Here is a 12,183-nt window from a genome sequence, read left to right as displayed (position 1 = left end):
ATTACTCACATGTTAAAGAAAGACACCAATATTTGCCGGCCACATATTGCAGTGAAAATATGGCCCGTTTAGAAGCCCATCAGTAATAATTCAACCTATATACAGTATATACGTTCCACTGTTGTGCTCAGGCCACCTTTCATGCGCGAAAGGGCTTCAGCTGTAGTCCCCACGCTGGCGCAATGTGGGTTTGGATACTACACATACGTATCCTTTGAACTTCTTCATTGATGTATGAAACTATGCAGGTTTCCTCACGATGTTTTCCTTCACCGAAAAGCTAATGGTAAATATCAAAAGATCCGTACATAAGTTCCGAAAAACTCATTGGTACGACTTGAACCTCCGGATTTTAAGTCGGACGTCAGATCTACTCAGCCACCACCGTTTAAAAAAAGTAATGAAAGAGCCGGCGCGCCCAGGTGCACGGTAAACTCGGTACATGTAGCAATTTAACGGAACGTACCAGTAATTGGCACGTCAGCCCTAACTCGATTTTCGCCGCTCCATTGATTGTGTGCGATGAATTTTAATATTTTTTACATATCAAATGCTTCTGATATTTTGGTATGAATGAATACTGTGTGGGTGTTAGACCTACGTGGATCGTAAATGATAATGCACGCACTTCGTAAACAGTATGTAATGTCTAAAATTACAGTTTAAGGTTTGTTAAGGTTAGCGTTTAAACAAGCAGTTACACAAGCACACACAGTTCACCAAAACACTTATCAGGTTCATGCACCATATATGATTAATAGTCAATGAGTCTTTAGGTATTTATAATCAGATATCACAGTCGGTACGCGGATAGGATTTAAGCTACTGATGCGCGTGCGGTTGTGCCCGTGACGTAAGTAACACTGAAGTGAAGGGGCGCGGCGCGGGCGCGCGCGGCACCTGCGCGAGCGACGATCGTTGCCTAGCAACGGCTGACGGCTCGCGCGCCGCCATGTTATAAGCATTCGTGGGAATCGTGGGTCCATACGAAGAAGGTTTCGGGAATCTAATTTATTAATGTTCTTTTAGTACTGATGTGGAGTAGGCCACAACTGCAAAAATCTATATTTTAAAGTAAAATAATGTCTTCGATCCAAAATTTTACGTGAATCCTCTCACAAAACATGAATATGTAGAGAACTTTGGTTTAATTTTAATCTAAAAAGCTATATTTATTGTGGAATCATTTAAAATTACATCGAATGCATGCGAAATTTAAAATAAGAGTTGAAATAGGTTTCCATTCCAGTATTGCATATCTCGATAATTTATTTGGTCTAGTGGTTTTCCACCGACGAAGCGAGGCTCACACAGACAGAGAACCAGCCTTACAGGGATCTGAAGAGAGCGAAAGAAATATCATCAATTTTACACACACAACAGATTCATGACATTTGACACCGATGAGTTTTTTGTCGAGTTTCAGTTGTTCAAGCTGTATTTATTTATTCTGGGCACAAAATGAGTATGTGTACAGGGGCCCATTTCTCGAACAATAATAGATAAATTATAGGTTTATCGGTTAATATTATAAGTATATGTTGTCATGGAAACCCATACAATTTGACAGTTTGTGGACTAATAATATTAGCCTAATACCGTTGGAGAAATGGTATACCTTTCCCAATGACAACAACCAGTAGCCAAACTATAATTTGATACTTGGCAAAGTTGGCATCAGTAACAACTAATTTTATTGGCAAACGAGATGAAACCGTATGGCGTGCCAAAATTGGTAAAAACGACAACGTTTAATTTAATTAAAAAGCTTAGTCAAATAAAAACTATATTATGAAATTAAATAATTTTACGGTTTAGACTCACTTGTTTTAGTCACTCGCGCGACATATTTCGGAGAGCCTAGGTCTCGCAGCAGCGGGCGACGCGGCCCGCGGCAGTACGCGATACACGGCCGTCGTAATCACTGCTCGCACTGTTAGTGCTTGAGAAAGGAGACCTAGGGTCTCCGAAACATATCGTGCGAGTGACTAAAATAAGTGAGTCTAAACCGTAAAATTATTTAATGGTAGTATGTCTCACAAAAGTTTAAACTCGATTAATGAAATTAGCTAAGGTCTCCTTATGGAACCCAGGGTCCACTTTTAAGTTAAATAATATTATAAGTTATATTATTTACATACAAGATATATACAGTGGTACTACGTAAACGACGTTATATTAGTTATAGTTAGTACAATCTTACACAAATCGACCTTGAGTGTAACTACTACACGACAATATTAATAAAATATATTAACTCAAGAACAAATATTTGTGATAAACACACAAATATGTGCCCAGGTTTTAAAACAACTGACTAAGCTAGGAAGCCGTTCGTTTGTACGCCGAAGAATCTTTGATTTGAAAGTCCTTAAGAGAACCTTAAGGGCCCTCCACACTCATGCAAGGATCACGGCGCGAAGCCGCGAACGCGAGTGTGTCGCTAATCAGCGAAATCGACTCCACACTCGCGTTCGCGGTTTCGCGCCGCGTAGTCTGGAGCGAGCTTAACCATCGCTACGGCATCATTACATTCACTATTTCCAAAACAAAGGCCTTGGATGCGCTGTGTCAATTTATTGTACAGGTGCCTACAATGAATGAATGATGCATTGTGCAGGCAGAATGAAAGTCTATAATATAAATTTAATTAAAAAGGTTCAACAAGAGGTTTTTTAGTGCCAATTGTCTGGGGCCGGCCACTATTCCCATTTATTCACGTCTCCAAATTAACCAACTTTTACTTTATTTTTCCTAAAATGTGGTAAAGCCAACATAATTCTAGATTTGTTTGTGCGCAATACGAATGTATGAAGACGCCTGTAGACGGGTCAACTATGGTGTCCCTCTATTACTCACATGTTAAAGAAAGACACCAATATTTGCCGGCCACATATTGCAGTGAAAATATGGCCCGTTTAGAAGCCCATCAGTAATAATTCAACCTATATACAGTATATACGTTCCACTGTTGTGCTCAGGCCACCTTTCATGCGCGAAAGGGCTTCAGCTGTAGTCCCCACGCTGGCGCAATGTGGGTTTGGATACTACACATACGTATCCTTTGAACTTCTTCATTGATGTATGAAACTATGCAGGTTTCCTCACGATGTTTTCCTTCACCGAAAAGCTAATGGTAAATATCAAAAGATCCGTACATAAGTTCCGAAAAACTCATTGGTACGACTTGAACCTCCGGATTTTAAGTCGGACGTCAGATCTACTCAGCCACCACCGTTTAAAAAAAGTAATGAAAGAGCCGGCGCGCCCAGGTGCACGGTAAACTCGGTACATGTAGCAATTTAACGGAACGTACCAGTAATTGGCACGTCAGCCCTAACTCGATTTTCGCCGCTCCATTGATTGTGTGCGATGAATTTTAATATTTTTTACATATCAAATGCTTCTGATATTTTGGTATGAATGAATACTGTGTGGGTGTTAGACCTACGTGGATCGTAAATGATAATGCACGCACTTCGTAAACAGTATGTAATGTCTAAAATTACAGTTTAAGGTTTGTTAAGGTTAGCGTTTAAACAAGCAGTTACACAAGCACACACAGTTCACCAAAACACTTATCAGGTTCATGCACCATATATGATTAATAGTCAATGAGTCTTTAGGTATTTATAATCAGATATCACAGTCGGTACGCGGATAGGATTTAAGCTACTGATGCGCGTGCGGTTGTGCCCGTGACGTAAGTAACACTGAAGTGAAGGGGCGCGGCGCGGGCGCGCGCGGCACCTGCGCGAGCGACGATCGTTGCCTAGCAACGGCTGACGGCTCGCGCGCCGCCATGTTATAAGCATTCGTGGGAATCGTGGGTCCATACGAAGAAGGTTTCGGGAATCTAATTTATTAATGTTCTTTTAGTACTGATGTGGAGTAGGCCACAACTGCAAAAATCTATATTTTAAAGTAAAATAATGTCTTCGATCCAAAATTTTACGTGAATCCTCTCACAAAACATGAATATGTAGAGAACTTTGGTTTAATTTTAATCTAAAAAGCTATATTTATTGTGGAATCATTTAAAATTACATCGAATGCATGCGAAATTTAAAATAAGAGTTGAAATAGGTTTCCATTCCAGTATTGCATATCTCGATAATTTATTTGGTCTAGTGGTTTTCCACCGACGAAGCGAGGCTCACACAGACAGAGAACCAGCCTTACAGGGATCTGAAGAGAGCGAAAGAAATATCATCAATTTTACACACACAACAGATTCATGACATTTGACACCGATGAGTTTTTTGTCGAGTTTCAGTTGTTCAAGCTGTATTTATTTATTCTGGGCACAAAATGAGTATGTGTACAGGGGCCCATTTCTCGAACAATAATAGATAAATTATAGGTTTATCGGTTAATATTATAAGTATATGTTGTCATGGAAACCCATACAATTTGACAGTTTGTGGACTAATAATATTAGCCTAATACCGTTGGAGAAATGGGTCCCAGACGGCATAAAAGATAGGGACAACCAAATATGTATGATAAAATATAGTAATAAGGATGTGTTGCGATATTATATATGTGTCGTTTTCAATCAAAAGGTACCACATTGTCGCTTGCCATAAGGACGCTCTGACAGGTTATTCGTATAAAGATACAATCCAATTTCGTCCTTATGGTAAGCAACAATGTAGTACCTTTTGATTGAAAACGTCACATATAATAGCCACCTAAACAGGCTCCTAACCTAGTCGTTAGTGACCCTGTCTATCAAGCAGGAGGTCCCGGGTTCGAATTCCGGTAAGGACATATTTGTGTGTTCATCACGAATATTTGTACCCAAGTTATGCTGGATATTATCTATGTATCTATAACTATGTACTTATCTATTAAGTATGTTATATCATCGCCCACCACACCCATACCCACTCACCCATACACCCACCCATACCTATACCCATACCCATACCCATACCCATACCCATACCCATACCCATACCCATACCCATACCCATACCCATACCCATACCCATACCCATACCCATACCCATACCCATACCCAGACCCATACCCATACCGTATGGGTGTCTACCCATAGTAGATAGATAAATAGATAGATAGATAGATAGATAGATAATTTCTTTATTCATACCCACAACATAACATTGACAACATATATGCAATAGTACAAGCTTTGCTTCGTTTAGGTCAGGTCGATCTGTATATGATTATCCCCAAATATTTATTTATTTGGCCACTTTTTCTGTCATTATTTGATGCTGATTGTACTTATCATAGATATTTTTAGTAAGTACCATACTAATTATTTGAGGAAATTATTATAGTACCTATACCTGGTAGGCAGATGTGGCCTGTGGGTCTGGAATTCCTTCAAATACATTATTTCCGCGTTTAAAATAAAATGGAAACAGCGTTGCGTATGAATTCTCAGAATCTCGACAATAAGTAGAAAAGTTTCAATCCTCGCCGAGAGGAACATTTCGTGAGACCGTTGGCGCTTCCGAGAACCTTCCATTTAAGCGACGTAATGAAAAATATTGTCGCAAAGTAAATATGTAAGTCATTGTTGCTGCCAGAATGTGGCTGGCGTTGATATCAAGAGAGCTATAAAAGAAATGATACTGAAAATACAGCCTCGGAATTGTTCTGTAAAAAATGCCGCATATACAGCGGTGAATTCAAATGGAGCTGGAGGAAAGCGGATAGGTACTACCAGTATAACAGATCCATGCCATTTTTTTAGTGAATTTTTAGACAATTTTGCAGAAAATATAATAAAAACATTAATATTTTTAAAACAACACTTTACTATGCAATACTTGTCGATTTTTTCCTCTCGAAGAAGAAAAATTATATATACTCTTACTTATATTCAGTTTTACGTTGAACTTTCTTGCGTCATGTTATACAACATTTGTTTCCTTTGTTCTTGAATTTTTAATTAACTCTTAAGCCAATTGTGCTGGTGTTTTTCACAGAAAATCTAATTATTTTTAATACCTGCGTATATTATATACATTTACGAGTAATATATTAGACAGGCGCAACGAAGCTCGCGCACACAAACAAATATCGGTACTTTAGTCGTGTTACGGGTGTCTATAAGAATACTTTAGATGTGGGTGGGGATTTTCTATGAAAGGCACGCAGTTTTAAGATAGTTTATCTCTAGTATAGTATAGTATCTTTGTATCTTTGTGCTCATCCGGTTGTGTCTGTGTTTGTAACTTAGTTCTGTATTACTTAATAATTATTAACAGTAGTCTTGTAAGTTATGCTTTGTACATGTACCTAATACTAACACTTTTATGGGCTTTGCCTGAAATAAATGGCTTATTATTATTATATTATATAAAAATAAAATAAAATATTAGACTTCCTACAAAGAAACTGTAGAAAGTAGACATTCTCTACCGAACAGTATAAAAATGTTACAGTTTTCCTTACTGAAATTTATTGTCGCTCGTTCTTAATAAAAAAAAATCACCGACGGCTAATGATTTCAACATTGGCTTAACTGGGGCCTATTTTGTGTTAAGCACTCAACCATGACGGAAATGCCAAATTAGTAAGCCGAGTTTTTCAGGAAATATTTTAAGTATTTTTTAACAATTTCTTGAGCCGTGACGTGACGTAACTTATTGGCACAATTTGATATAATTTTCTGCGATGTTATGCGAAGTGTATTTCTGACAAATAATATTCTGCCAGATGAGGGAAGCCTAGGTTTGACATATGTATATGTATAATTCCATATTAGCCAAACAAGACTTTTATGGAAATATCACAATGTTTTTATAGCGGGAAATGGTGTATTCGATGATATTCAAAGCTGCAGACGAGGTATATTTATGAGAATGGGATAAATGTGACGTTTTCAACCAAAAGATACCACATTGTCGCTTGTTGATAAGGTTGATTTCTAATGGAAGCTAAATGGAAATAGCGCCTTACTGACAAGCGACAATAAGTACCCTTTTGGTTGAAAAAGGCACAAATGTACAGAGAGCTTATATGTATTCCGACACTGTGTGTGGGTGTATCATTAATTCATTAATCATCTCAACTCTTCTGTCAAACACCTACCTATACTATGAAGGTCAAGAGGTACATTATGTCATATTAACGTACATAAAAGTCTATTTGAGAACATGAACTACGACATACCGCAACATTGCGGTCACCTGACCATGAATTTATGTAGAGGAAAAATCGAGTACATCCAAGCCTAATATGGATAATCTGGTTTCTTCGAAATAAAATAAAAAAACAAGGAAAACGTCATGAGATAAACAAGTTAGCGAATGTTCCGGTAATTATCGGGAGTCCGCCGGGGCTGGAGTTATCGCAGTGACATCCAATCTTGGACACACTGACGTATAGATTAGGCAACTTTAGCAATGAAACGAAATAGTATTTTTTAAATTGTTTGTTGTTTTCGCAATTAGTGATTAGAACGAGTTTAATATACATAGTCTCATTATTTTTAAGTTTTCCAGTACCGTCATATCATCCGTGACGTGACCATAGCTGGTATAACCCAGTTAAAACGTCTGAAAAGGTAAAAATAATTAAATTATATCGCTTTAGACCCGCTCTGAATGACTAAATACCTATGTGTACAAAACGCGAGAGTTTAAAGTATTATTTATGTATTTATTGAACCTTTATTACACAAAAGAAAACCTTACAGTACAAAAGGCGGACTAAATGCCATTAGGCATTCTCTACCAGTCAACCTATGTGTTATGGTTTCGCAATTGAAAAATGAAAAATGAAAATGAAAAATATATTTATTTTGCACACAAAAATGGGAATTTGCAGATTGAGTATACATGAGGTCCAGGTTGCGCGCATACAGCGGTACATTTAAAACAGTATGAACAGGGGTCCCCAAACTAGGCATAGCCTGTATCTTGGGCGACCAGTTAGTGAATTAAAAACTAGATTGAAAAAAAAAAGAAAGTATGTCTAAAGATGAAGATAGGTGCTAGTGCTTATAACCTTAGCTACTAGGGATTTACGTTGGTCAGTCTGTCAGTCAAGTCTCTTACGGCTAAGTGTCTATACCTATAGGTTAAATGTCTAATTATGTAACATAGAGTACCACTACATATGGACAGAAATTGAGGCTTATGGCCGCGATATTTAAAGCATTATACAATTATACAATATAGAGCATTATACAATGTTTCCTTTCTCCATACAAGTGCGCCGTAGCGTCACTGCACTCTCCTCAGTCTTATTATAATCGATAGTTAGCAACCAGTCACAAATAACTCGCTTTGCCTGTGAAACAGGGAGGTCCTTGATGTAACAGTGTTTTAGTATTGAATTGTACACTGATGTTTTTCCATAGCTGCCAAATCTCTTTGCAAATTTAGTTTTAGTAGGGGGTTTTTTTAGTATGAAAGTGCGCTTTTTTAGCAATTGTTTTTGTAGTTATCATTTTATAACGAGAATGACATAAAATGGTGCCGTTTGTTTGAATTGATTGTATTCACAAGACACATTCGTGTCAGAATGGACAAAACAAGCCAAGGAATAGTACATTCAATATGGTAACTTACAAATCCAAGTTTCAGCATACGTATTTAATATTTTTCATTGACCTATGTGTTGGTCTATGTAATAATTATAAGAATAGGTGAGGGTAACTACCTATAGCTAGGAAAAAATGTTTTTTTTCTAGACGTATCGGAAGCAGTACTATAAACATTCGTAATTATTAATAATCGTATTAATTGGTGCGCAATAAATAGGAAATCTTATAACAAATATTTATGCGAATTGAGATATTCCTTAATAAAGTTTGAAGTCGGTTAAAATCGAATTCCCTTTGTCGTTCATTCTACGCGGCAGTGTGTCCTCTATTTCGCCTCGGCGTATGATCGCGCCAAGAATTATAAAGCAGCTGACGCGTGCGCCGCTGTCACTGTCACGGTGTCACCGTCTGTCAGAAATGTTCGCTTACGTTGTACTCGGTGAGTCTGACATACTTACACAATTAATTGTCCAATTAAATTGCCTGAAAAAACGGTGTATAGGTTTGGGTTGAAGTGTTTTAGTGACGTGTGTGTTATCAAATGAATTAGTGGTACAGTGCTACTGATAAAATTGTGAAATAGTTGAGAATTACGACGTAAACTGTGATTTAAAATATACTATATATACATTTTAATTAGAAAAAAATAGGTACGTGTATACTAAATTTAGTGCCTACTTATGAAGTGAAAAAGCCGACCTGGTCAATTGTTTTTGTTATCTAGTTTTATGTCCCAAATAAGTCTGAGAATTATTTTCGCAATTTTTTTTATGTTTTCATTTTATGATAAGTAACACAAAAATAGTGCTGTATGTTTTAATTGTTTGATTAACAGTGGCGTAAATAGGGGAGGGGGCAGAGGGGGTAAGTGCCCCGGGCGCTATCCAAGGGGGGGGGCGCCTAAATGGGCAAAAGGCAGCAGCATGGAAACTTTTGTCAGTCGTCAGGGGGCGCAAATTTGGTGACTGCCCCGGGCGCCATATCCTCTAGCTACGCCCCTGGTTTAATAGTACCTATTACACAGACAACATCGAGTCTGAATGGACAAAACAAGCCAACGAAAAGAGTGTTTCATACCAATGTTAGATTGACGTCATATCATAAATCTAAATCAAGAGCAAAGCCCATTCTGACAGCCGTCGAGACAACAAACCTTGCCAAACAAATGGAATTGTGATTTATCGAAATTAAATTTCAAATTAGAATAGAATAGAAGTTGGCTAGATGGTATATATTCATATTGTAGGTACATACTCATAGAACTTTAGTTAACCGACCCTGAACGTAGGCACAGAATAAGTAATAGTATTATCATACAGAACGGCCACGCACCGTCCCGACCCGATTCGAATTACCTCGCCCCGCGACAGCGGATTGACGGCCGTTTGCCGGTCGCTCAATACTATTTTTAAGCAACTTCCTCACAATATGACGCATGACGCGTCTACAGACATGCCGTTCACACATAGAAACGCAGGTGATTTTTGATGTATAGCGTATCCGCCCCGTGACGTAGGCCAGAACAAACAAATATTCTAATTTAATTTCCTTCATTCCAGTTTCAACCCTCCTTACGTTCGCGGCCTTAGACCCCATCAGGGGAGGCTCATGTCCACCAACTCTATCAGTGGACGTGTGCGATGGCCTCTGCAGTACAGCCAATCCTTGCGTAAATGCCACTCAGCTCTGCTGTCCAACTGATTGTGGTGGTTCTATGTGTGTAGACGCGGTGACGAAGAGAATCTTTGAAGACGTAGGTAAGAAACATCCGACGATATAATGTCATAGCGTGTGATAGTCAATGCTTTCTTAACTCTGCTGTCTCCCTGACTGGGTGGGTCTGTGTGTTGACGCGGTGACCAACAGACACTTTGAAGACGTAGGTAAGAAACAAAACAACCATCCTTGTTAGTTGTGATATCTCTGCAGTACAGCCAAACCTTGCGTCAACGCCATTCAGCTGTGCTGTCCAACTGATTGTTGTGGTTCTATGTGTGAAAAGCCGCGGTGACGAAAAGACACTTTGAAGACGTAGGTAAGAAACAAAACAACCATCCCTGTTAGTTGTGATATCTCTGCAGTACAGCCAAACCTTGCGTTAAGGCCTTCAGCTGTGCTGTCCAACTGACTGTGGTGGTTCTATGTGTGTAGACGCGGTGACAAAGAGACTTTGAAGACGTTGGTAAGAGACAACTATCTCTGTTAGTTGTGATATCTCTGCAGTACCTACAACCAAACCGTATGTCAAAACCATTAAGCTCTGCTGCTGTCCGACTGACTGTGGTGGTTCTGTGTGTGGACGCGTTGACAAAGATAATCTTTGAAGACATAGGTAAGAGACAATTAACTCTTTGCAACACGCTTTAACTCCGGGCTGTTTTAGAGAATAAATTTTCGAACGCGTTGTATAAATGTACCAATTTGATTCTAATTTTGATTTTTTGTATTTTTTAATACATTTGATCCCAGAAACGTCCTTTGATCTTTAATGACCTCATAAAAAACGATAGATTGACCCAATAAAAATCTCGTCGACAGTCGAATAGCTAATTCTTGTTTCTTTACGTTCCAGTGAAACCAGGCCGCTGTCCAGAGAACCCAGGCGGAGTGTGGGTATGTAGTCACATGTGTACCAGTGACTCCGACTGCCCGCGCTCACTCAAATGCTGCGCCAACCGCTGCGGCGCCTTCACCTGCCAGAAACCTGCACCTGAATAAATTTAAATTAAATAAAATTCGGAAATCATTTATTTCACCGAAACCGAAGTTTTCAAACTCGGGATAAATGTTTTCGTATTTCGGATCTTTTCCTCTACAAATGAAAAGGTTCAATAATTGTATAGAATTTTTTGTCGCTTTTAAAGTTTTTGATTTTTTTTCAAAACTGTGGAGTCATGATGGGGATTCGCTAGGTCTATAGTTTGTGAGCTGTAGACCTTAGGCCCGCAAGTTTAGTAGTAGGGAGACTCCAAAAGCGGCGATCGTGAATTCGAACTCCCGAATTCACGATCGCCGCTTTAGAAGTCTCCCAACTATCAGCTCTTCAAGAAATATGTACAAATATAGCTAGCCTGTGACTTAGTACAATTTCAATTAAATGTTTGGCGGCGAGAAACGGCTGACAAGCTGACATGGACGATTATCATATAATTGATTCTATGATACCCTTTCGAGAGAAGATATTTTGCGTATTCAAATTGTATTGTTATAAAATGACAACAATCTTGAAGAATTTACATGCACAATGCATGCAACATAACAGATTGTTTATAATGTATGGAAAATAATATCTCCCATCTTATTGTGGGTCGTTTAGTTTAGAAAAACATACCTACAATGATAAAACTTGTGCTTGGTATACTTTTTAGACATGCTAAATGGTCAAAAAGATGAATGACTAGCTGTCTAGCTATCACGGTTCATGAGATACAGCCTGGTGACAGGCAGACGGACAGACAGATGGAAAGACAGACGGACAGTGGTGTCTTAGTAATAGGGTTCCGCTTTTACCCTTACTAACCCAATAAATGAAAGCACTAATAGGTACATTATTTTGTTATTATCATAAAACCTGCTTTTGAACTGAGTGGCGTGCACCGTGCACCAGGTGGCTCTCATCGGATCAAATTAGAAGTGTCTCGAGCTAATGTAGC

At 38.6% G+C, this 12,183-nt stretch overlaps 2 protein-coding genes across 2 annotated transcripts in view; both read left to right on the top strand.

Annotated features, from left to right (window-relative positions):
- Positions 1-12,183, top strand: part of LOC134743410 (membrane alanyl aminopeptidase-like) — a 363,156-nt gene that overhangs the window by 270,831 nt on the left and 80,142 nt on the right. The window lies entirely within an intron of this gene.
- LOC134743790 (WAP four-disulfide core domain protein 2-like) lies at positions 8,854-11,267 on the top strand. Its single transcript, XM_063677450.1, has 3 exons — positions 8,854-8,969; positions 10,090-10,287; positions 11,103-11,267. Exons 1-3 carry the CDS (start codon positions 8,873-8,875, stop codon positions 11,246-11,248), a joined length of 441 nt encoding a protein of 146 aa, XP_063533520.1. The 5' UTR covers positions 8,854-8,872; the 3' UTR covers positions 11,249-11,267.

The sequence above is a fragment of the Cydia strobilella genome, chromosome 8 (assembly GCF_947568885.1).
Source record: "Cydia strobilella chromosome 8, ilCydStro3.1, whole genome shotgun sequence".
Taxonomy (NCBI): domain Eukaryota; kingdom Metazoa; phylum Arthropoda; class Insecta; order Lepidoptera; family Tortricidae; genus Cydia; species Cydia strobilella.
This window is presented reverse-complemented; position numbering and strand designations above follow the sequence as displayed.